The sequence below is a fragment of the Anas platyrhynchos genome, chromosome 5 (genome assembly GCF_047663525.1).
Source record: "Anas platyrhynchos isolate ZD024472 breed Pekin duck chromosome 5, IASCAAS_PekinDuck_T2T, whole genome shotgun sequence".
NCBI classification, from domain to species: domain Eukaryota; kingdom Metazoa; phylum Chordata; class Aves; order Anseriformes; family Anatidae; genus Anas; species Anas platyrhynchos.
The window spans coordinates 56,627,213-56,652,931 of record NC_092591.1 but is presented as its reverse complement, the minus strand read 5'-3'; the positions used below and the strand labels follow the sequence as shown (position 1 = coordinate 56,652,931).

Below are 25,719 nucleotides of genomic sequence, written 5' to 3'. Positions count from 1 at the left end.
CAAACGACATTCATCTGCTGTTGAAGGTGCTCACATGAGAAGCCCAAAGCAAAACCGTTCTTCATGGGCTGCTCCGTGCTGTGGAGCTGCATGGACGTGCGGTGTTGCCAGGCTGGGCTGGGTGAAGCCATAAAATGAGAATTGTGCTGCACTGGGTCCCAAAAACACTGTTACTGCCTTCATCGGTGGTAGTAATAACACAAAGCTTTCAGACAGTGGTGTCTCTGGAGGTTGCTTTGTTTTTCCTGGGGAGCTTTGTTGAAATGGTCTGGTTCAATTTACGCTGCTGCCTTATTTACAGCCAGCAAATGACCTTCTGGTCGTTGTCCCTGAGTGCTGCTGCTTTTCCTCTGGAAGGACAGGCGTGCCTCCTGCTTGGACGGCAGCGCGGTGTCGTGCAGCTCCCCTGTCCTCAAACACGCTGCACGCTTGAGTTGCCTGAGAGGTGGTGTGGGGAGTTAGTGAAGTCTAAACACATCTTGGTGTGCGCTTATCTGTGTATCTAGCCAGCTTCAGGACTGTGCTAGTACCCTGACACCAAAAGGTTTTGTTGACCCAGCTGGAATTTGTTCCAGCTCCTCCACATTCAGCTCCCTGTTTTCAAAGTAATAGGGTAGCTGCTGGAAAGCTGAGTTTTGAGCACAGGATCATTCATTCCCCATTTAATCCCTGTTCCTAACACCGTGTTAGCCATCTCTTGCAGAATTTGTGACGTGATGCTTTCCCTGCCCTTTCCTGCACAATGTTACAGCCCTTTTAGGAGTCCTTGGGTCAGCATCTGTGTGCAAGATCCTGACGGGATGTCAGGCGGCAAGAGGAGGCCTCGCTGTTTCAGATCTTTCTCATCCTTAGTTTCTTTTCTTAGTCGCATTTATTTATTATTTAAATATTATGAAACATTGCCCACGAAGGAAGGGAATCCATGACCTCATAGCACTTCTATGTTCAGCAGCCGTTTCTGAGCGAGTGCTTTCCCCCTGCAGGAGGAGCAGCGAGGAATGTGTTTATGAGCAAGGACGGTCATGCATGGCGGCAGAAAATCTGAGGTCACTCTGTCTCTGCTCTCCTAAACAAGAGCCTAAAAATAGTGCCAAATTTGCTCACTGAAAAATAGAGTACAGTGCTCCTTGGCCACATAAAAGATGACTGGAGCTCTGCCTTTGTTCAAAACGCCCTCAAATTTATAGGCTGTATGGACTAAATGAAAATACTTGGAAGGAAAAAGCAGGCTTTCAGGGACTGTTGATTCATCACCTTATTCTGGAAAAATAAACCCATGGGTAAAAAGATAATAAAAATATGTTTACTCAGATGAGACACTTGATCTGATGGGGAGTATCAGTTACAGAGCCAGACTTGCCCTACGTGCTGTTTCATCTCGAGATCTGGCTGCGGATCAGATCCATCAGTCACTCTGCAGCCCTGGCCAAGCCCCCTGTAGAACATTTAAAAAAAAATAAAGAAAAAAAGGTTGGGGAAGATGGTGACGGTGCTTACTAATGCTTAACCCAGCACTAGGGTGATTTCTCAAGCTGGGTCTGTGTTTTGGAAGCCCCACTTCCAACCTGCATCAGCCAATTCTGGGCTTGGCATGCTCTTCGGGGGAGCTTTGCTCGGCCAGAGGGCACTGAGAGCAGGGGAACGCCAGGTTGGATGCCCGAGCTGGGTGCTGGCCCTTCTCCCTGCTGAGAGAGATGCCCCGTGTCTGTTGGGATGAGAAGCCTGCACGGGTATCTCGTGCACATGTAGGGGCAGGCACCTCAGGAGTTTTGGCATCAGGTGGTGCCCAGCCACCACCTTCCCACCCAGAGCAGTGAATAAATTGTAGATAAGCTCCAGGAAATCAAGGAGTGTGAAATGAAGCATCAAGGCTGAGAGCACGGTGCCACCATCCACGGAGCCTACCTCCCTGTACTTCATGCTCAAGAAATATCTTAAGGGGAAACCCCTATTTCTGCCCGTTCTCAGATGGACAGGAAAAGATCTGGGCACCTGACCCAAACACCGTGTCACGTTCAGGGGAGTTCTTGCTGCTAGCACCGGTGGCTTTGGGATTGACCCCATGCAGAGCAGCGTTGGTTGTTCCTCTTCTTTCCTCATGTGCTGGTCCTGTGGGGCTAACACCTGCAACACAGGAACAAAAATACCTGCGGCACTCTGGGCTGTCCTTCCCAGCAGCCAGAACAGGCCTCTCCGCTGTGCTTTTCAGGGAAGAAAGCTCAAAACTGCTGAAAGCATACATATTTCTAAATAGCTACAGCCTCGTTATCCTTTTCAGCCAGTTTGAGGCACTTCCCATGACGCCACCAACGGGTGCTCGCCGAGGGTCTGTGCAGCCAGGGCAGAAGGCTGGGGCTGGGCTGGGTGCCCTGCAGCAGGCAGTCCTGCTGGGAGCTGCTGGTGAGGGTTTTTGCTCAAAAACTGGTGATCTATGATTAATTTGATCTGTATCCTTTCCGAACTTTGGCCTCTGCCGTTAGTTTCCAGGCTCCTTCCATGGCTGCCGCGTGCAGCAACACTAGAAGAGGACACAGAAAAAGCCAGGGAGGATCACCAAGCTGGGAGTGTTAGTATGAAGTGGAAAACTTTCAGGGGGCTTCTCAGTTCTTTGGCACAGCAAGGTGATAAATCATCCTTCAAGCGCTTTTCCAGCAGATGCGGCTGTAAAATGTGCAATGCATCACGGAGCAGAGCTCCTGAGCCTCTGCGCTCGGGGTGGTGCCTCTGACAGCAGACATCTGGCTGGGCTGCCAGCAGGAAGGCGCTGCGCTTTTCCGCTCACACTGCTTTGCTTTATTCATCTGATGGAGACAACACTCCCCGGTCCTTGCCTTCCCCCTGGCTGTCGTGCTTGGCAGCTGAGGGCACCCCGGAGATGTGCGCGTCACATCGCTGCTGCTGTGAGCTTGCAAACAGCAAGCTAGGGAAAGAAATGCCAACAGTGAAGTGGAAGTGTGCTCGGCTGCCTAAATCCTGCAGGGTGGGAAAGGAGCTCTCCTACAGCAGGTATAGCCACAACTGCGCTTGGAAATACTTGGGGGTACCTCCCTGCAGCCCCTTCTGCCACAAAAATAATTCACTGGAGTGCAAAAGCAGCAGGAAGTGAATCGTTAGCTTTGGAAATGAGTGAAGTGCACTTGGGGAGAGGGTTTTTTGTCCTCTGACACCAAGAGCTCTTTGAGCTGTGATAGCTACTCATTATGGAAAACAAAGAAAGTTAAATTAGGCTTATTTATTGACTAAAGTCAACAACAATAGAAATAGTGGCGATGGGTAAAAGTGATACATAAAGCATATTAGTTATATGCAAAGGTACAATTAAAGCATCTGCTGGATGGCGTGCTGGTGGCCAAAGGGATGGTGTTGGGAGTGAGCAGGGGGGCGATGAAGTCGACAAAAAGCCACAAACGCAACACACACAACTGGCCGTGTTTCCTTGTGGAGTGTGCTGCTAAGGGAAGCACTGCCTTGGGGTGTTGGGAAAACCTGAAAGGATGAAGGTAGGCTCTTTCTAAACCTTCACAGTTGCCAAAAAAATCACGTGCTCTGGCTGTGCAGTGTTTGTTTTCCTTGGCAATCTTGTCGAGGAGCCAAGAAAATGAATGGGTAGGGCTCCCTCCTACCTACAGTTGTCTGCTGCATGTACTTGTCAAAGTGAAAACAAAACTGCAAAGGAGCAGTGTGGGAAAACTTGCTTGTGAACACAGTACTGGAGACAGCAAAGGATTGGAGACTGGAGGCTTGATAGTTTGAAGGAGAGGGTTGTGTCCTGCTGACTGCCAGACGTGCTCTGGGGAGCTCAGCAGATCCCCTGCACGGAGCAGCATTTCAGAGGTATGCTCCTGCACCGCTTGCTGCGGCTCTGCTCCTCGCCTGCTTCCTTTCAAGGGCATTGTATGGCCCACAGCACATTTTCATAACAACATTCCTGTTTGATTAAAGTCAAAAAGCAGGCCAAGTTTTCAGAAATTGAGTACGACATACTCTAATATTGCTCTATCTTCTCCGTGTCTGCTGTTCTGTGATCTTTGCTGCTTTGAATGCTTCCAAAAATAACTTGAAAGAGGTGCATGGCTTGGTTATTGCCAACACAAGTAGTTATTGATCTAAGCGACGGCTTGGAGAGGAAGGACAGTAGAGAAACCACCCTCTGCTATCCACATGTTTAGACCTCCTGCCTCCTTTTGGTCGAGCTAATGAGGAAAGAGATGTATTGTGGCACGGCAACAAAGAAATCTTCTGCCTGCTTCAAAGTTGTTGGGTGCTTTAACATGTTAAAAAAATGAAGTCATTAAACTACACAAAATGTTTGACTTCAAATATATTTTGCTAACTCAAACAGCCCATGCCCTACAAGACAGTTCACGTAGGTAGTCTCCTGGTTTTGACAATTTCCTTTTCTGCAGTTTAATCGGAGGTTATTTGGAAGTGGGGTTTCTTATGAACAGTTGCCAATTATTCTCCTTTTTGGGGTGGGTGTGAAAAGGGAGGTCTGTGCTCTTTCAGCATCTTGATCTTTACCATCTTGTTGTGCTACTGGAGTGGCATTACAAGGTGGAGGATCTTCTGTAATTTTAAAATGTAAGTATAAAATGTATTTATTAATTCAGAGCTTTTACCAAAAGCAATTCCAAGTTTACAGCTTGTAACTTTAAGATATGGGCTTGCCCTAAGCTGACAGTTAGCTTTGGGAACACCTGGTGTGACATGCAAACATGTTTTGGTTAAAATCGGTGATATAAGCAGTGAGGTCCTAGAGGCTAAGCAGAGGGTTTGCAGTGAAAAACTTGAATTTTGGTTCTGCATCAGACTTGTGTGGATAGAGTGACGCTTGCCCAGTTAAAAGGGGCATCTCACGTAACTCACAGAGGTTCTGCTGGGGTTGGATTTTGTCTGTGTTGTGCTTCATGTCTCCACCAGGGAACAGTTTTTATTATTATTTGCACTTCATGATGTACTTTCTGCATGAAAAAAATTGTTATATATTTATATATAATAGCTAGAATTAAGTTCATAGAAAATACTGCAGGATTTATACACAGCAAATTGCGTGCAAGCAGTGACCGGGCTGTTGGGGAACGTAGGGCCAGCAGCACTCCTACAGCCACCATCCTGCCTGGGTACACGGCGTATGCCTGTCATCAGCAAAGCTGCCTTTTTTGTATTTGTCTTGTAAAATTTAGCACTGATCCTATGCGTTTTGGGGGAAAACAGTTTGAGGAAGCGTGGGTGTGTAAGGGCAGTATCTCCCAGGCACAAAATATGAACTGAGCCCAAAAGAATAATTGGTTCCACGATGGCTTTTAATAAACAGACAGATGACTAAAAGAAGTTTCAGAAAATTACTGAATAAAAGCAGAAAATCTCCTTGCTATTCATCGTCTTTATAGATCCCAAGATGTCTTATTAAAATGTTAAAAATGTCAATCCTCGCTAATTGTTATATGCCAAATATCCCAGCTAAAGCACAGTATTGCTGGTGTTTTACAGAATATAGGTATAAGCCTTTCCCCATCTTTTCCACCTTTTATAGCAAAGGCAAAAAAATGCAGTGCTCTTCTTTCCAAAGTTAACTACTAAAGGAGACACTGAGAAATCAAATAACCACCGAAAGCCATTTTTGTTGTGCTACATATTAATGTCAGTTTAAAACTTTAACAAAAATATTTGGCTGTGTACTGAAGAGGACTGGCTCTGAACCACACTGTGCCTGTTCACACTCAAATCCCAATTCGGTTTTATTTGCTTACTGAGAGACATCTGTTGACTGTAAATTATGAGTAGAAGTCTTGAGAGTGTTTGCAAGCTTATATCAGGGTCTCACTTAGGGTTTTTTGTGCTCTCTTGTCGTTGTTGTTGTTAACGTAGTTAATTCTACAGCTATTTAATTTCACAGTTACAGTACTATTGTTTTAGCCTGCCAGGAAGTGGCATGGGTTTATTTAATTTTAATTAATTAATTAATTAATTTTAAGCAATAGTTTGGAAATCAGCAGTTGAATGGAGCAAACTGGGGAGCAGAAGGGTGGTTATCTTGTCAGGCCCTCAGCATGGGTGAGAGGGCATCCTCTTAGCTCCACACCTAGAAGGAATAGACTCAATGGACATACATTTGGGTGTGAAAACCTGCATTTTAAACCTCTGTCTTTCAATTCGGCATCTGAATATAGGGGGAAAAAACAGTGGTGCAGAGCTGTAGCTAACTTGTGTAGTAATTGCTGCAGCGATTTTTGCATGGTGTGATCTCCAGTCAGAATGCGAGTGAGAGAATATTCTCCCGACCGCATCTGCCAAAGGTGTACTCTAGTATTTGGTATTAAAAATGGATCTGAATTCAATCACTGGGTTGGAAGGGACCTTAAAGACCACCTGGTTCCAACCCCCTGCCATGGGCAGGGACACCTCCCGCCAGCCCAGGTTGCCCAAAGCCCCATCCAGCCTGGCCTCGGACACCTCCAGCGATGGGGCAGCTACAGCTTCTCTGGGCAGCCTGTGCCAGGGCCTCACTGCCCTCACAGGGAAGTCATTTCTGGCCCTATCAGCGACCTCCACGCTGAGAATTTTCTGTTCCTAATGCAGAGGAAAATTAACGCAACGCATTCTCTGTTAGCTCTAGGGTTTCCAAGCTTATGAACCTAGAAACGTAGAAAAAGTTATTTGTGGCTGTGACAGTCATCACGTGTACATCGGAATACACAGAGCACAGCAGCTGTTGACTGAGAGCTCATGGTAAAGTGTGGTTCTTCTTAGAAAGGTCTCTACATAAAAACAACTCCAGAGCAGCGGTTGCTTGTTTTGCTAATGAATTGGGTTATGATTTATGCAGCAAAGGATGCCTCTCTGAAAGTAGTGGAAGATGCTGTTCATAGCAAACCTGTAGTTACTAATGCTTATAAACTCCTTCTTGATGATCCTTTCAAGCTTTCTAGGGAGGGCGGGTGTATCTGTGAGGGCAAATCCCTGGGGTATCCCAGTGGGATACCCCTGTAAAGTGATAAGTTTAAAGCCATTTGCATGTTGCTTTTAAAAAGAAAATAAGTTGACTGAGGTAGCAATTCACTTGTAGATTCCAAGACTAGGGCACAGACAGATCTTTAATTGCTCTGAGCAGCAAGTGTCTCAGCACCTGATGGGATTCAGAAATACATTCAGATATTCATAATGTTAGTTTCTGACATGAGTTATTTTATTTATACTTTTTTTTTTTTTTGAGGTTAGACAGTCTAGTTTTGTTTGTTCTAGTCAGAAGAAAGCTCAGTCCCTATTCAGGACCCTCTTTCGGAGGAGCCGGAGCCTTGACATGACCACGTCCCAGTCGGCGTAGGCACCCTCCAGGTGGCGAGTCACCTCTGATCCCGACTGGAAGCTCTGGCGACCATGAAGCACGCGCCAGTTGTCGAAGGTTACTATGTCTCCTGTGAAGAGATGGCACAAAGTTTAACAGCTGGTATATTTTATTCCTTCAGACAGATGATGTTGAGATAGATCCATATCAACAGCTAGGGAGTGATAGTTTCAGATAGCTCGTCTGAAGGTTTTGGTGATGTGGTAGCTTTAGATTAGCTGGTGATTCTCAACCAGAGAGGCCAGGAAGCTCCAACTCTGTTTCTGGACAATCCCATGGACAGATAGAAAAAAAAACAGTTGAGATAGCTTAGAGAAAATTATTAGATGAGTTTCTTTGTAAGAAGGTACTTGTTTAAAAAAGAACTTCTGCCCCTAAAAGAGATCAAATCTTTCTTCCCAGATGCTGGGAAGCATGGACAGATTGAGCCTGCCAAAAATGGACCTAAAAAGTGTACAACACATACAAATTATCTTTCATTTTAACCTTCTACCTCGTTTATCCACGTTTCTTTTGTTTGGACAAAGCCGTGCTGAACCTCTGAGGAGATACTGGAGACAAAGCTCAGCGAAAGCCTCTAACTGGGGACTAGCCCAGCACGCTGAGTCACCCCCATGAGGTTGAGTAGGCTTGCCACAGCTCGGAGGCATGCTTAGAAAGCAGAGTGCTAGGGGAAATCCGTGGAAGGATCAAAGGGGTCAAAGAAAAGCGGGTGATTTTCACTTGATGGGTCTGTAACTACTTGTGCAATACACATCCTGCATTACTATCCCTATTAAAAGAATTCTGAGAGTACAAAGCTAAACCACTGAAAGTTAGGAAATGCCTTAATTAAGGCCAGCTTGTCATTTAAATTTTTCTCCTTTGTGTGCCACCATTATGATAAATCTCTGGTTAAATACCCTTATGCTCTTTCATTCCTATGTACCCTTCCCTCTACTGCCGTTTTGGTGCATTTAATGGTAGGAAGATGGTACTTGTGTAATGGGAAGTACTTTGTTTTATCATTTATTATGTGATCCTATAAATTATTTTATTGCATGTTCCCAATAGGCAGTGATTCGTTTCCTCATAGACATTTTAAAGGCAGTAGCACCATAACGTGTGATGTGGTCACGTACACTAATAAGTTTACTTTTGTAACACCTCGTGGGAGCTGAGGGACTATTTGTATGTTTATTTTATAGTTGGAGAATGAAGGAACTGAGATTAAGGCCAAAGTAGTTAAATATATGTATGGGCTAACTTTTAAAGAGCACTTGTGTTTTATGCTCAAAACACAGCCCCGTGCAACTCCAGCTGAAGTTTACAGCACTTAGTGCCTCTGCAAATCTGCCTCCAGCTGTCTTGCACAGGACACCCAGAAAAAGCAGCGCAACGGCAGAGACTTCCGAAATTCATCCCGCGTTACTCGGGCATTGGGTGCCTAAGGAAGGGAGGTGACTGAATTCCCTGCAGCACTGGTGAGGTGCCCTGGGAATACACAGGAGTGGCACAACACAGGCGAATCATCTGATATAATGTTCCTACCCTGCATGGACGAGGGTGCGATCACGTACCGTGTACTGAACTGGGTGGCCCAGCAGGCTTGCAAGTGATGTTTCCCAGTTGTGGTGCTGGTGCTTTGACAAGTTAACATTTCCTACGTGGCGTGAGTCTTTGTCCTAAACAGACAGGTTGGGCTAACCAATAGATTCTATTCCCCACCCAGACACCTCATTTTTTTTTCTTTATAGTGGAACGATGGCAGAAGAAATCTATGAAGTGAATGTGAAGATACGGTGTGAAATAACATAGGTGACAAACAGGGCTAACATTTCCTCTCAGTGCCAGGACAGCGCTAACATTGCTCGAGTGTTTTGACATGTCAGGAGAAACATGAAAAATCATTGCGAGGAGAAACAACTTCCTGACCTGGTTTCAGCTTGTAAGTAAACTTGTGTTCTCTGCTGTTTAATAAATCATCAAATTCCTTTAGAGCTGCATAAAATGGCCGCACTTTTTCGGCTGGTATGTCAAACACTGTGTCTCTTGTTGCATTATTGTAATTGATGCGAACTACTTGGCCTCTGTAATCCACACTGTGAAACAGAGAAGGGAAGGAAAAGAAATGTATTACGTTGTTACTGAAACATTTTAGCAATTAACAAACAACTGAACTCTTCTCTTGAATCTTAGAATCATGGAATCATTTAGGCTGGAAAAGACCTTCAAGATCATCAAATCCAACCATCGACCTGACTTACTTTTCTAAACAAAATTCAAGTCTATGACAAAGGACGATACCACAAGGTTAGTTCCCTCATTCCTAATTGTTACTGGATTGGAATTTGGTAATTAATCCTAACTAGGGAAAGGGATCATAAGCAAAAAGCGTAGACACTTGATTTCCTCAAATTACTACATTCTATACACCTCAGTCATAGAGTCGAAGTTTTTAAATTCAGGAGAGATTAGGAACACTTAAATTTGATCTTTTTATAGTATATCGATGTTAATCTAAATACTTCACAGTAGGACCTCTCTCTGGCACAGAGCAGAGGGACAGCTACACAGCACAGGCTGGAATTGAGCAACCAGCCCAGCTGCTGTGCCTGCACCCAGAAGGTATCCTAAAGACCGCGAGTTCTCCCTAGAACTGGGCAAGGCCGAATAAGGAAAACTATGCTGCAGTGTGACAGCAAAGAACAAGTAATAAATACACTGGCTTCCTAAAGGAAAAAAAAAAAAAGGCAACTCCAGACCCAGTTAAGGCACAGTTTCCCCACAAGGTGGCAGGAGCAGACCTTTTCCTACCAACACGCAATCCCCTGACACTGGGGCTTTTAGTTTTCGATGTATCTGTGTTGCTGAAGCTACTCACTCTATAATCCTCTGCTTACACTGCACGGCAAAATCACAGTAGTCGACCCCGACATCCGTATAGTCTACAGCAGTAGAGGACAGGATCTGGTATGCTTGAGGGTTTTGTTGCTTCAGCTTGTTGGAAACGTGAAATCCATCTACAACTTCACTGTCACCTCCTGCAGCTGTTTGCTTTATACAGTGGAGAAACTGAACCTGTAGCGAGTTGAGATCTCATTATAACAACAATTACCCTGTGTATTTAATAGTTAATTAGCATCAGTTTTCTCTTATCTTTTTTTTTTTTTTCCCCCAAGCAAAAGACTGACTTCCCATTGCTGCAGCTTCACAGAACTTTGATGCCATTATCCCACAGGCAGAAAGTTCAAATTTAACATTCATAAGTCCATCCCATTTGGGACATCTTCTAACACTTGCAGCCTTTTATTATTTCCTGCAAGTCAAGTGCAAAGCTCTGCTGTAACTTCTTTCTTCTGAGGCGCTGTTTGCTGCAGTCATACAATTTTAAACGCACCGCAGTCTCCCTCCTTATCTCGACAAAGAGGATTATTTTCTCTTGCAGAAACAAAACCTGTTGTGAATTATCTGTTCACAAAGAAAGGTGGCTCGTGGAAGGCAAGGGGCCCAGTGTCTGTAATAAAATCGGATTAAGGAAGTTTCACTTCACAGTGAAGTTGCCAAGGCGTAGGATGGGACAGAAAGTGCGAACTCTGCACTGGTGTAATTATGTAGATCTAATTATTAATGGTTTTTTTTGTTGTTGTTGTTGTTGTTTTAGTGTTATTGGTGGTGATTTTAAACCAGGATATCTCCTGGATAATAGTTGCAAGATCAAAATGTGGGAAATCCTAAAGCTATTTTTACAGGATTCCTATGAACTCATCATCCATTTAAAAAGTTTTCTTCAATTATTTGTATTAAATACATCCTCAGAGTTCAAATAGTGTGTAAACACTATATAAATAAAACTACATTCAGGATGATGCTTGAAAATAATTCAGTGTGCTTCAATACTTTAACGTCTTGCAAGCATGTTTGAAAGGAAGAGGTTTTGCTCTTTTTATAATGTTTCATAGCAGCGAGAGCTTTGGCACAGGTGAGGCTGTGAGCTAACTCATGGCTGTGCTCTCTTAATGAAGTTCTCTTCCATTTTTATTCCACACTAATGAATAGCATCTAGTGATTTTAATAGGTGATGCTAATTTGATGCTTATTTGTGGATAAATCATATTGGCTTTTTATTTATTTCAGACACCCAACTCCAATGTAAGGAAAACAGTATCAAAAGCACAAACCATATGAGAAAGCGTGAGTGCCCCATAATATTCTCAATACTTGGAGAGTTTTCATTTGAAAATTTTGGGATACATAATGGGCTTGCTATGCAGAATGGACATCATAATGCTTATCTATGTATATTTACATTGTTATAGAAAGATTCATCTACCAGTATGTTTATATTGCTCTTTTAAATCAAAATTTAGAGTCGCTGAATGCTGACTTCATTTTAATCCATGCTTTGCGCTATGGGAACAATTCCCTTTTGCAAAGTCAGTAGGTTTGTCTTACCCCAGGTGGATGCTGCAGAACAGGGTAATCGGTGTGAAAGCACAGCTTCCCGGTCGTGTAAGCCACGTTGTTAGCATCTGCTTTGTCTTGCACTTGCCAAGTCGGTCTTTACAATGAAAGGGAAAAGAGAAAACATGTGAGAACAGTCAGCCAGTGTGCTGTGCACACGGAGACCATGAAATCACAAGAGAAGAGAGTTACTCCATCTTTGAACATGAACGTCTTGTAAATTACAAGGAAATGATTGAGCAGTGTCCCCTGCAGCTTATTTCAGGCTTATTTCTGCAACGCTGGTGATTTTAAGCATTACTGAATTCAGGCTAGAAACTGAGTGTGGAGAGGGACATCTGGCCCCAGGCAGTATCTAGAGGAGTGATGGTTTCCAGCACTGGTGTTTTGCTGAATGCAAGGATCAGATGAGGACAAGAACCAAGCCATATCTTCTGGGCTAAATCAACACCTATTTCTGAGGCTTCAGAAATACTCGAATGGGATTTGGACCACTTTTTATGGGCTTTACTTTTTTCCCTGCCAGATGGAGTACACAAGTGAAACGTAAAATTATTTAAAGCTATATAATTTTGCCCCAAAGTTAATTTTAAAGTTTCACAGTCTTGGAAAATACAGAGTATCCTTTGCAGTGGGATTTTTCCTGGTACACGCAGACTCACCATTAAAGAGAAATTATCTTGATTTAAAACTTCGTACCTTCTTTTTCTTTGTCGATGCTCTCTCTGAGAATTCCCCCTCCCCCTTATCTAATCACATAGTTTCTGTGTTGAAATTAGACAAAATTCTGTATGAAAGTTTACTGACAAGTGCAAAAAAATGGAGTCTTAGTTATATAATAAAGATGTGAATACATCCCGTTGCAGTGCATTCAAACCCTGTTTCATGTGGCAGGCCGTGCAGGAGAGATGGAGACCAAGACCCACACATTTGGTCTGCACAGAGCGTGGGGCTGAAGCCAGCCCTCAGCGAGGGTGTGATGGAGATGCAGACGCTCGCCTGGGGAAGCCTCAGTCACCATATGCAGGCCATGGAATTGAGGAACGTGAGTGACTTAAAAGAAAAATGTGAAACTCATTTTTCCCCTTTGAATTAGTGTAGACCAAATCTATTATGCGTTTCAGGTGGTGTGCTTGCATTACTTGTTAATAGCGCTTAAATAAGAAAAGAGGATAAAGCACATGCAGACCGAAATCACTTCTATGTAGTATACAAACACTTTTGTTCCAGAAGTAGCAGTTGATATAAGAACTATGCAAAACACTAAAGCTGAATTTCTGAAATTACTAAGGGAAAAAAAAAAAAACCTTGAATATTTGCGAGTGTGCTTCAACGCCTGGGAAAAATCACTTTTATTATATGGTACAGCACATATTCATCAGTACATGACTTCAGTGCTGAAGTATGGTAACTTGAACCACATTTCCATAGCTCCCACTTGTATAGCCAAAAACTAGCTTGTTATATCACCCTTGTCACTGGTGTTGATGGTAGCTATGTTCACTCCATATTTAATTACAAAGGCTCCAGTATCACTTACTGTTTCTAAAACAAATTAATGCATTTTAATTGTCTCATTTATATACAATAGATACAATTACTGGAATGGTAATACTTTCTAAAGCTGTTGTGACATCTTGCAAAAGAGGTCAGAGCTTTCCTGCTGCTATGCTTTCCAGGGGACCTGTCCCTGGGGGTTCCCCTTTCACGCGTGGAGCTTCTGTCACAGCTTGTTACTGCCTTGCAGTCAGCAATAATTAAACAGACAAAGCGATTCTAATGGGGAGCCGAGTGCTGGGCCTGGAAAAAAGACTTTGTCAAAGTATCAACAGAGCTCAAGTATGAACTCAGTCATGGGGAGAGCTGTTAGACCAAGTCCAGGAGAGGAAAGAAAGAAAGAAGATGCTTTTTTACAGGAGAAAACACAGGTAATGTCAGAGGACTCCCATCCCATAGAGAGAACAAAACAGAATGGCTTATGGTTTACTAATTAGGGTCAGATTTCAGCATGAATTGCTCACGCTGTTTGACATAGCAGGAAATTTGGCACCAGGCGGGTGTAGCGCTTCTTGTTTTGGCATTAAGGGGTGACGTGAGCTCAGTCTCTCTGAGCAGAAAACTACTCTGCCTGGCTTGTCTTTAGCTTTAGAAAATGGCTGCAGTAGGAACTGAAGCCACACTTCAATCACCTGGCCTTGCACTTCATTAAAAATCGAGGTCTTGTTTGTAAGAGATTTGGGACCTGTGTCCTCCTCTTGCAGCTGCAGCCCTCTGGGAGGTGCAGGTGGGCCCCAAGGAAGCCCTCGACTCACCCCAAGCACTGAGAGAGGTTTCTGAAGGGGAAGGGTCCAGCACAGGAGGGTTTGGTGAAATGCACTGCAGGAGGAGGGGAGAACCTGCTGGTGGAGTTGTTCCTCTGTAGTTTAACAAAAAAAATGCTCACAGGGAAGTAAGTGTGGACCCCCCTCTTGTAGGGCTGATGCAGAGAATGTTTCCACAGAAGTGACCTTTTAAGATAGCATGTACCAAACAGACATCTAGGCAAGAAAAAAGGCTTTCATTTTTCCACGTACATGTTATATTCATTTCTGTTACATTTCAGTAAAATGCATGGCCCTGCAGAGGGATGTTTTATTCAACAAACTTGACCGTTTCAGGTTTATCTATTTTATTTAAAATATTAGTAGGTCTTGTACTTGGGCACTGGTGAAATAGCAAGGGGACTACCAACAATTATGATTTTATTACAGTTGTAAAAAGCACTTCAGAATTGAATGCCAGTAATAAATGAACTTCTCTTTTAGGGGTAAAGACATGGACCAAAAGCAGCTGTTCTGAGCCTGTCATTCAGTTTGAAACCTCAGTACAATTTCTGCTACTGTGAGAACTATGTCAGAGTACCGAGACCAGGTGCTACAGTAAGTACATTGAATAAGGAAACAGGTTAAATCAGGAGAAAAGGTACTACATGAAAAGAGGCCTTTTATCCTCTGTAGTAGTTTTAGACTATGTTCCAGCTACTCATGCCTCAAAATAAGAAACTTCTTTCTTTTAAAACAGTTGAAAACAAACAAACCACCACCACACACACACAAAAATTGAAATCTTCACAATTTCATGTGATGGATTCACATTTAACAAAAGCTGGGTTATTAAGCTATTTGAATACAGCTCCCTAGCTATCTGTTGGGTACATTTAGCATGTTACCGCTTCATACATAGCTGTATTAAAATATTTGACACTAGGTTTGTGACTTAAGAATAGTTAATGGGTAATTTTTAAATCACTACACCTAACAGGAAGCTTACATGTGATCCTAACTGTATTTTTTAGTACTTGTGGAATTCCCTCCTCACCCCTCTTTTTAAAAACAGTGCTCTTATTGGGGGAGCAATGTCCCAGGTCATTTTAAAAAGCATTTCATGTGCAATGTGTGTGCCTGCACGTGTGCAAGAGTGCTGGGAGGAAGGAGCCATGGCTGATAGTTGTGCAGCTGAATGATGCTTCTTCTGAGAAGGGTCAATATTTTGCAACCCAACTTTCTATTTACAGTCTTTTTGATTAACAAACAAAACAAAACAAAGGTTTAATTGACACCAAAAGGAAATCTGATTTAAATAGTGAAAGCAGCTCTAAATATTATTTGCCCAATTGTTGTGGACTGAGGTCCAATTTCAGCCTTGTCCTGAACGTGAACGGGCATGGACATGAATGATCAGGAAGTTCACTGAAGGATGTATTAAAACACTTAAATATATGTCAGAGACTCAGAACTCATCCATACAAATCAGTTTGATTGAAATCATTTTTAAACACAATAAATACAACAAATACATCAAACTGACCTTAAACAAAAGGAAGTATTTAATAAACATTACTCTTTATAACCATATTAGGCAAGAATCAGTGAGGTACAACACTAATTTATTTTAACAGAAAAATTCTGATGGCACAACTGAATCTGAATCTCTTATTGGCTCAGACAGTCAGGTAAAATGTCCTAATAGTTAATGCACATTTATGTATTAATTGACTCTCTGGAATCTCTTAAACAGCGCAGAGAGGTATCGCAAGGTGGACACTGAAGACAATTTCGAGTGGGAAATTTGCAGTAATTTTGAACAGCAAGGATGCCAAGAGCTGAGGCAGACAGCCAAGCAGAATGGCAGATGTTTCATCTTACAGTGCTTACAGTGCTGCTAAGTGTTGTAAGTATCAAAACCTTTTGGATGCCTTTGTGAAAAACATGTTGTGGCACTCAGCAGATGGACAGTGGATGAAATGCCTCTAGGAGATGTAGAGATCATTTCCAGTTTTAGGGCCTAGGAACTTCTAGATCCAGTTCCTCATCCCTTAAACAAAGGGAAGCTCCTACAAGTTCTGTTGTAACCCAAGCACACATGTGGGGTATTTTGAAGGGTTGCTTTTTCCCCTGTCTCAAGCTATCGTGCAGATATTATGTACTTTGTTGTAGTGATATGCTTTAACAAGGAACCAGTTTGTTGTTCTCTGCTCATTGCTAACTGAACTAAGATACCCCTGCAGCTTTCATCCCTCGGGTACCCCAGAGAGCAGCAGAACACCCTGAGAAGGGAGCCACTGCATAGCTGCTATGAGGAGCACATCAGAACAGAAAAAGCAAGCGGTGCTACTTGCATAACGATGCAAGTATTTAAGTGAGACCTGTAGCAGGCTGCCAGATGTAGACGTGCTTGACATTAGGAATGCTTTTAACAGCAGAAAATATTTACTAGCACTGGATGAGGTTTCCAAGTGGAGCAGGGAGTTCTGTTCCCATTAGATTTAGTAGGATGGACATGACCAAATCCCAGTTAACATTGAAAACCACTTTTCCTTCTGGCACAGTGAGCAGAAAGGGGAAAAAAACATCCTAGTGAAAGTACATCATCTTAACCAACCTAGTACATTATACATGTTTCTTTTTCAAGCCTTACAAATATTTAAGGTGGTTTCTGGAACTGACAGAAGACTCATAATATTAATGGTAATTTAAAGCAGTTGTTCCCTCTACCCCTCTCTTTTGAGAGGTCAACAGAAAAATAAATAAATAATAAAATGCCATTCTCACAAGTGTTGTATCTGAAGTTCACTGAAGTGAACTCAGAATTTTGGCTGATTTTGAAGATTTTTCCTGAGCCAGCTTCCCAGGTTTGAAGCACAGGAAAAAAAGTGTCACAGAAACAGATTGATTTTCAACATAAGAAGTATTACAAAGAATTCCATTTTTCCTGTGTGTGACCAAGGTAAGGGATGCCGTGGCCACAGCCATTCCTTACAGGGGTTGTGGTGTTTAGTTTTCAAGTCAACTGACATGTTCCTAGTGCAGGATAAGCCACTCAGCTTTCACTTGTGTTTTATCCAAGCACAATATTCTTTGGTGAACCTTGCAGAAGCAAATCCATAACTACGCCTTAAAAACTATGTTTTTGTTCTCCGTTAGGGGTGCTGGTGTTTGGAGTGCTGTCTGGAGTACAGCCATACGCTGCGGCCAAGGTCACAAGGACACTGCTCCGAGGCAACCCCACATGGAACCAATGTGCCAGTGAGTGACTCTGCCAGAGGGATGCTTGGGCTGCCAGAGATTTGAATCAAGCTTTTGTTGCAGAAATACTGAAATATAACTAGTGAGAAAGAAAAAGATAGCAGGTCTTGTTCATAGATTTAAACTCTTTCCCTCTACATTCATGCAATTTAGTGTCAGGGCTCATATGTGAGCATGTCTGAGGGCAGCAGCTGACCTGGGAGCAGGGTCCTCTGGGTGCATGGGCAGAAAGCAACACTAAAGTGGAGAGAATGGATCAGGACTAACTTCCATGCTGCCAGAAGTTGCTATTATTATCACACTAGCTCTTCCCCTGCCTTTGAGAAGTTGTTTAATAAATTTAAGAGCCAGCAGTATTATCTAATGATGGAACTTCACTGGTAAAAAGAAGATGTAACAATAAACAGTAAGTCCTAAGCACTGTAGCTTGAAAAAAGGACCTTTCCTTTACCCTCCTCCCTCTTGATTTAATAAATTTCTCCCAGTATCGCAGTGCTGTTCATACCAACCTCACCCACATGGCATATTCTAACAGGACTCATGTGCCTCCATACAAGACTATTAAGGGGAAGAAAATCTTCCCTTCTGAGTTAAAGTCTGGTGGGAACATAATCTTTCTGGCAAAGGTTGACTATTTTCCTGCTTGTTATTTTACATAATTTTAGACAAAGGAGATGCTTTGGTTGTTGCCCACATGGTTTATTTGGTTGTCTTCTGAACTAGTAGATTCAAGTGAAGAAGTCTTGCTGTAATATTTATCTTTTAATTTATTATGGGGGAGAAGGGAACTTTTCAGATGGGAAGCCCTAAATTGATCATGTTGTGGTGTGTTTTCAGGCACAAAGAAATAACAAGTGTGTTTAAATGTTACCATCTTTTAAGAAAGACTAAAATAGAAACAAGGAGCAGCTGTGAAATACCAGCAAGGAGCACACAGGGCTGGGACCTGCACCAGCAAGGCATGGGACATGTTGTGGAGCTAGGGTTTGGGGGCTGGATTTCAATAGCAAACTGAATTTTGCCTCTTCCCCCAATGAGTTATCAATTCCTGGGACTAAAATAAGATGTGAACATGCTCTAGACGTTTTCCCAAGGAAGAGGTGATCCAGGCCAAGCTACAGAGTCCTAGTGTTATGGTAATTAAAGGAAAAAGTGAAACAAACCATCCCTCCCCCCCCCCCCCCCCCCCAAACTTTATTATTCATAGGTACAGCAATTTGGAAGATGTCTTTTATGTAGTCTCATGGGGTACTGCATTGTGAGGTTGGTTTTGGCTTTTCAGGTTGGACTTTGCTCACAGTAGGGAAAAGTGGATTTTCGCACATCTCAGCATGCTCTTACCTATTTCCAGAACTCAGCAGGCTAAGAAAATGTTTCAGTACAGCTACCTCATCCTCTGTGCAGAAGGGAACTGGATTAGGGATTTTTGATTTTGCTCAGTGATACAGATGAATATGGCTCTCTTGGGGTTGTCATGTATCTGGTATCTGTTGTCAGACATTTTGCCTTATACAGATTAACAATTGTCTCTGCATTTTCATAATAGTAGGCAAGAAAAAAATCCTCTTGCTTTCATAAATTAATCCACAAGAGAGGTCCAGTAAGCTGAAGTGAAATACGCGATTACAGTTGGCAAAGCAAGGATATTAAAAACAAAACCAAAAAACAACTAAAAACCAACAGCAACTTACCCATAAAAAGTGAGACGCAGGAAACCAATCCTGTGGCCAAGCTTAACCAACTCCCCTTGCCTAGCAGCAGCTCCTGTTAGTAGCACAATTCCCACTTTCTTTAGGGTGCACAGCCACTGGTATGCACTCCGATCATTGTACATGATTTCTTCAAAAGGTATTTCGGGAAGCTGCAGGTCTGAGCCCCAGTACTGACGTTCTGGAAGGGAAGAAATAGAGAAGGAAGCTCTCAAAGCCTCGAAGGACATAGTGAAAGCGTGAGGTTAATGGGATTTCCATGCAGTTGTGAATATGCCATTAATCCTGTAACCAACAACCTGAACCCTGGTCCCCGATTATGCCTGGGTAAAAAAGGATCTTCATGATAAAATTTAACAGAGCATTGCAGTAAAGAAGCAAGTTTCAATCAGAAATTGAATAAAAGCCCATTTGAAGGGGATATTTTGTTAACAATACACCAGAAATGTGCATAATACTTTTTCTGTCTGTACTGGTGAACCACAAAGGTAAGACTTTCTGAAACTAAGACCGCTTTCAAAATTTCTCCTAGAGGGTAAAACAGCACAGAGCACCTTGAGATGCCCCGCGGAAGCACGGCATGGATACATATCAATGAAAGGATTACACTCCCAGTGCAGGACAGCAGAAGACAGACATCAATGTTACACCTTAGAAGCTGAGTAACTACATCACAGTTGCGTAAGTGACCAACTGATTTTCTTTTGTAGACCTGTCTTCATCAAGTCACGTGCAGCCATGCTAAGTTCTGCAGGATGGTGTCATTGCTTGTCTCTTTCTTTGTGAGCATTAGTGTTGTTGTGGATGATTGCAAAAAAAAAAAAAAAGAGCCCGAGATGTTAACAAACCCAAACACTGCCAGAAGGTAAGGATAATGATAAAAAAAATTGAGCAATGAGCAAGAAGCTTTGTCCTGCCCATTGTCAGAGCATTTGACAACAGAATAGTAAGAATTAGAGTTCCCAAGCAGATAAAACACCTAACAGAGAAGAAATAAAACTAACACTGGGTTGTAAGTAGAAGAAAGAATGATTGTTTTCTGAGGAAGAATGTACTCTGGTGTCAGTCAACATGGCCTTATATCCATTTGTAAAGATAATCTATGGAAAAGGCAAAGCATTAATACAGTGACAGAATGTAGTCATAATTAGATACGAGCATGGGGCTTGGGCAGATATTTCATGTTATGAAGAGCTACACAATGCAAAACTCTTCCTTCAGCATAGCTAAGTTCTAAGAATTATGCATAAATTACACTATATTAAATTAAACCATATGACCCACAACTTATATCTGGATTGTTGTGCTTGAAACTGCCTCTGGAAAAGCAAAGTCATGTTGGGTGTCCAGCCATGCAGAGGGGCACTGACCTCCCAGGCATGCTAAGGGAATGCACAGACACAGTGGCAGCTCACAACCCAAGTCCCTGCCTGCACCTGGTGCCAGGACACTCCCCTCACATGCCTGGTAGGGGAGGGACGAGGCTTGCCCACAGAGAGCATGCAGCTAGCATTGACTGCAGCTGGGGAGATTTTCTGTCATTTACTTGTATCTTCTTTCCTGTACATTTCCTTCCTTCTCTGCAAAGCAACCCTACAGTTCTGGGACTCTGACTGAAGGGGAGATACCAAGACCAGGCTTTTCTCTGTCTCATGAAAAAGGAGTAAGAAATTCCTGCCACTGGCTCTAACAAAGAACCTTCTTGCATGGGGTGGGCTGTTGCAGCCCGTTTAAGCACTGGGGAGATACCCAGCTCCAGGGAGCACCACAGGAAAGCCCCAAATGTTTTCAGTCACTTCACAGACACCTGGAATTAATTCTTCCTTTCCTATCTCTGTTCTGTCCCAGGACAATAACCCTTTCCTTCCTTGGGCACTCTTGACCTCAGACAACATCCATTTCTTTCCAGGTGGGATGCAGACACACAGAGATTAGGAATTTACTGATTTTTCTCTCTTCATTTTCAGGAATTTGTATGGCTTGCAGCCCACAGCCAGAGAACGCACTTGTGCTCACCCAGAGAATAATGAGAGCTCCTACAAGAACAGCCCTTCTGCAGAAGCTCCCCTGCCAGCTCTCTGCTCCTGGGGACCCTCAACAGGAGACGGAAGTCCTCTGATATGGACTGCCTCTGGAATCACTCACATAGGAGGATGGGTCGGAAGTAAAGCTTGGAATCCTTTCACAGATGATGGTGATAATTATTATTAATATCTACTTTCCCCCTTATGTAAAAGCAGAGTCCCTCAGGAGGAGCCCAGCATGGGTGCCCAGCTGCACTAAGAGGAGAAGAGAATGCAACAAGGGTAAGCAGCAAGAGTGGAGATGCAAGATGAAAGTCTGTAGTAAGCCCACCAGCAAAAGGCACTCAATACAATAACAAAGTGCCACTGCGCAGAGGATAGGCAAGCACAAAGGAGCAGCTGGCTGCATGTGTGCTGTATGGCCAGCAAGTACAAGAAGTCAGCTCTGTCAGGAGCAGGGGAAGTGCCCCTGTGCCTTTCAGAAGAAGAAAATACCACCAAGAAAGGATAAAAATGAGGTGGAAAAGAAGATGCCCAGCAGCATTGATTGCTAGCTGCATGCTACAGCCCACAAAGCCACTCACCTTGGAAGTGGATCAAACCCTAACAGACCTCTTCTCTGCCATTTTATACTCACAGCTAATTTGGGATGTGCTTGTTAAGGACTAATTGTTTGCCTGTGTGGGGAGGGTGGTTAAGAAGTGAGCTGTGGTGATGATTTTTGTTAACGAACGCAAGCTCTGTAAAGTAAAGTCTTGCTTTGAGGCTTAAACCTGTGCAGATGTTTTTCAAACAACGCCTGAATCTGGAAGGGCCAATGCATGGAAGGGGGGGAACCCTGAAAGTGGGGGGCACTGAGTCTCCAGCAACTGCTGCTGCAGTGGGGAAACCCCACAAACTGGAGAGGCAGAAAAAAGGTGCAGGGGAGGTTACTCCATGCAGAAGTTACTCAAGCTTTACTCGAGGTCAAATTTGCAGATTTTTGGGAGCCCCGGGGTCATCTGAGGTCAACCAATTAGCCCCCGGGGTTACTTGAGGTCAAACTTAGAGAAATTTGGGAGCCCCGGGGTCATCTGAGGTCAACCAATTAGCCCCCGGGGTTACTCGAGGTCAAACTTAGAGATTTTTGGGAGCCCCGGGGTCATCTGAGGTCAACCAATTAGCCCCCGGGGTTACTCGAGGTCAAACTTAGAGAAATTTGGGAGCCCCGGGGTCATCTGAGGTCAACCAATTAGCCCCCGGGGTTACTCGAGGTCAAACTTAGAGATTTTTGGGAGCCCCGGGGTCATCTGAGGTCAACCAATTAGCCCCCGGGGTTACTCGAGGTCAAACTTAGAGAAATTTGGGAGCCCCGGGGTCATCTGAGGTCAACCAATTAGCCCCCGGGGTTACTCGAGGTCAAACTTAGAGAAATTTGGGAGCCCCGGGGTCATCTGAGGTCAACCAATTAGCCCCCGGGGTTACTCGAGGTCAAACTTAGAGATTTTTGGGAGCCCCGGGGTCATCTGAGGTCAACCAATTAGCCCCCGGGGTTACTCGAGGTCAAACTTAGAGATTTTTGGGAGCCCCGGGGTCATCTGAGGTCAACCAATTAGCCCCCGGGGTTACTCGAGGTCAAACTTAGAGATTTTTGGGAGCCCCGGGGTCATCTGAGGTCAACCAATTAGCCCCCGGGGTTACTCGAGGTCAAACTTAGAGAAATTTGGGAGCCCCGGGGTCATCTGAGGTCAACCAATTAGCCCCCGGGGTTACTCGAGGTCAAACTTAGAGATTTTTGCGAGCCCCGGGGTCATCTGAGGTCAACCAATTAGCCCCCGGGGTTACTCGAGGTCAAACTTAGAGATTTTTGGGAGCCCCGGGGTCATCTGAGGTCAACCAATTAGCCCCCGGGGTTACTCGAGGTCAAACTTAGAGATTTTTGGGAGCCCCGGGGTCATCTGAGGTCAACCAATTAGCCCCCGGGGTTACTCGAGGTCAAACTTAGAGAAATTTGGGAGCCCCGGGGTCATCTGAGGTCAACCAATTAGCCCCCGGGGTTACTCGAGGTCAAACTTAGAGATTTTTGGGAGCCCCGGGGTCATCTGAGGTCAACCAATTAGCCCCCGGGGTTACTCGAGGTCAAACTTAGAGATTTTTGCGAGCCCCGGGGTCATCTGAGGTCAACCAATTAGCCCCCGGGGTTACTCGAGGTCAAACTTAGAGATTTTTGGGAGCCCCGGGGTCATCTGAGGTCAACCAATTAGCCCCCGGGGTTACTCGAGGTCAAACTTAGAGATTTTTGCGAGCCCCGGGGTCATCTGAGGTCAACCAATTAGCCCCCGGGGTTACTCGAGGTCAAACTTAGAGAAATTTGGGAGCCCCGGGGTCATCTGAGGTCAACCAATTAGCCCCCGGGGTTACTCGAGGTCAAACTTAGAGATTTTTGAGAGCCCCGGGGTCATCTGAGGTCAACCAATTAGCCCCCGGGGTTACTCGAGGTCAAACTTAGAGAAATTTGGGAGCCCCGGGGTCATCTGAGGTCAACCAATTAGCCCCCGGGGTTACTCGAGGTCAAACTTAGAGAAATTTGGGAGCCCCGGGGTCATCTGAGGTCAACCAATTAGCCCCCGGGGTTACTCGAGGTCAAACTTAGAGATTTTTGAGAGCCCCGGGGTCATCTGAGGTCAACCAATTAGCCCCCGGGGTTACTCGAGGTCAAACTTAGAGAAATTTGGGAGCCCCGGGGTCATCTGAGGTCAACCAATTAGCCCCCGGGGTTACTCGAGGTCAAACTTAGAGATTTTTGCGAGCCCCGGGGTCATCTGAGGTCAACCAATTAGCCCCCGGGGTTACTCGAGGTCAAACTTAGAGATTTTTGGGAGCCCCGGGGTCATCTGAGGTCAACCAATTAGCCCCCGGGGTTACTCGAGGTCAAACTTAGAGATTTTTGGGAGCCCCGGGGTCATCTGAGGTCAACCAATTAGCCCCCGGGGTTACTCGAGGTCAAACTTAGAGATTTTTGGGAGCCCCGGGGTCATCTGAGGTCAACCAATTAGCCCCCGGGGTTACTCGAGGTCAAACTTAGAGATTTTTGGGAGCCCCGGGGTCATCTGAGGTCAACCAATTAGCCCCCGGGGTTACTCGAGGTCAAACTTAGAGAAATTTGGGAGCCCCGGGGTCATCTGAGGTCAACCAATTAGCCCCCGGGGTTACTCGAGGTCAAACTTAGAGATTTTTGCGAGCCCCGGGGTCATCTGAGGTCAACCAATTAGCCCCCGGGGTTACTCGAGGTCAAACTTAGAGATTTTTGAGAGCCCCGGGGTCATCTGAGGTCAACCAATTAGCCCCCGGGGTTACTCGAGGTCAAACTTAGAGATTTTTGGGAGCCCCGGGGTCATCTGAGGTCAACCAATTAGCCCCCGGGGTTACTCGAGGTCAAACTTAGAGAAATTTGGGAGCCCCGGGGTCATCTGAGGTCAACCAATTAGCCCCCGGGGTTACTCGAGGTCAAACTTAGAGAAATTTGGGAGCCCCGGGGTCATCTGAGGTCAACCAATTAGCCCCCGGGGTTACTCGAGGTCAAACTTAGAGAAATTTGGGAGCCCCGGGGTCATCTGAGGTCAACCAATTAGCCCCCGGGGTTACTCGAGGTCAAACTTAGAGATTTTTGAGAGCCCCGGGGTCATCTGAGGTCAACCAATTAGCCCCCGGGGTTACTCGAGGTCAAACTTAGAGAAATTTGCGAGCCCCGGGGTCATCTGAGGTCAACCAATTAGCCCCCGGGGTTACTCGAGGTCAAACTTAGAGATTTTTGCGAGCCCCGGGGTCATCTGAGGTCAACCAATTAGCCCCCGGGGTTACTCGAGGTCAAACTTAGAGAAATTTGGGAGCCCCGGGGTCATCTGAGGTCAACCAATTAGCCCCCGGGGTTACTCGAGGTCAAACTTAGAGATTTTTGAGAGCCCCGGGGTCATCTGAGGTCAACCAATTAGCCCCCGGGGTTACTCGAGGTCAAACTTAGAGATTTTTGCGAGCCCCGGGGTCATCTGAGGTCAACCAATTAGCCCCCGGGGTTACTCGAGGTCAAACTTAGAGATTTTTGCGAGCCCCGGGGTCATCTGAGGTCAACCAATTAGCCCCCGGGGTTACTCGAGGTCAAACTTAGAGAAATTTGCGAGCCCCGGGGTCATCTGAGGTCAACCAATTAGCCCCCGGGGTTACTCGAGGTCAAACTTAGAGATTTTTGCGAGCCCCGGGGTCATCTGAGGTCAACCAATTAGCCCCCGGGGTTACTCGAGGTCAAACTTAGAGAAATTTGGGAGCCCCGGGGTCATCTGAGGTCAACCAATTAGCCCCCGGGGTTACTCGAGGTCAAACTTAGAGAAATTTGGGAGCCCCGGGGTCATCTGAGGTCAACCAATTAGCCCCCGGGGTTACTCGAGGTCAAACTTAGAGAAATTTGGGAGCCCCGGGGTCATCTGAGGTCAACCAATTAGCCCCCGGGGTTACTCGAGGTCAAACTTAGAGATTTTTGAGAGCCCCGGGGTCATCTGAGGTCAACCAATTAGCCCCCGGGGTTACTCGAGGTCAAACTTAGAGAAATTTGCGAGCCCCGGGGTCATCTGAGGTCAACCAATTAGCCCCCGGGGTTACTC

The 25,719-nt window shown here is 44.7% G+C and overlaps 2 protein-coding genes across 5 annotated transcripts in view; one reads left to right on the top strand and one right to left on the bottom strand.

The window, feature by feature from the left end:
• CCDC34 (coiled-coil domain containing 34) overlaps positions 1-22,019 on the top strand; it is a 111,106-nt gene extending 89,087 nt beyond the window's left edge. Inside the window, exons 15-23 of one of the 4 annotated variants that reach the window (XM_072039166.1) lie at positions 9,082-9,272; positions 9,524-9,637; positions 11,462-11,518; positions 12,683-12,833; positions 14,593-14,706; positions 15,845-15,997; positions 17,251-17,352; positions 19,594-19,742; positions 21,029-22,019. The gene's annotated coding sequence lies outside the window, so the exon portion shown is untranslated. The remainder of the gene's footprint in view (positions 1-9,081; positions 9,273-9,523; positions 9,638-11,461; positions 11,519-12,682; positions 12,834-14,592; positions 14,707-15,844; positions 15,998-17,250; positions 17,353-19,593; positions 19,743-21,028) is intronic. The other 3 variants (XM_072039167.1, XM_072039168.1, XM_072039169.1) reach the window with 3 other exon arrangements.
• BBOX1 (gamma-butyrobetaine hydroxylase 1) overlaps positions 7,165-25,719 on the bottom strand; it is a 44,844-nt gene continuing 26,289 nt past the window's right edge. The window contains exons 4-8 of the mRNA XM_027458922.3: positions 19,044-19,242; positions 11,780-11,885; positions 10,209-10,405; positions 9,260-9,426; positions 7,165-7,415 (exon numbers count right to left, since the gene is read on the bottom strand). Coding sequence (XP_027314723.3) covers positions 7,255-7,415; positions 9,260-9,426; positions 10,209-10,405; positions 11,780-11,885; positions 19,044-19,242 — 830 coding nt within the window. The 3' untranslated portion in view covers positions 7,165-7,254. The remainder of the gene's footprint in view (positions 7,416-9,259; positions 9,427-10,208; positions 10,406-11,779; positions 11,886-19,043; positions 19,243-25,719) is intronic.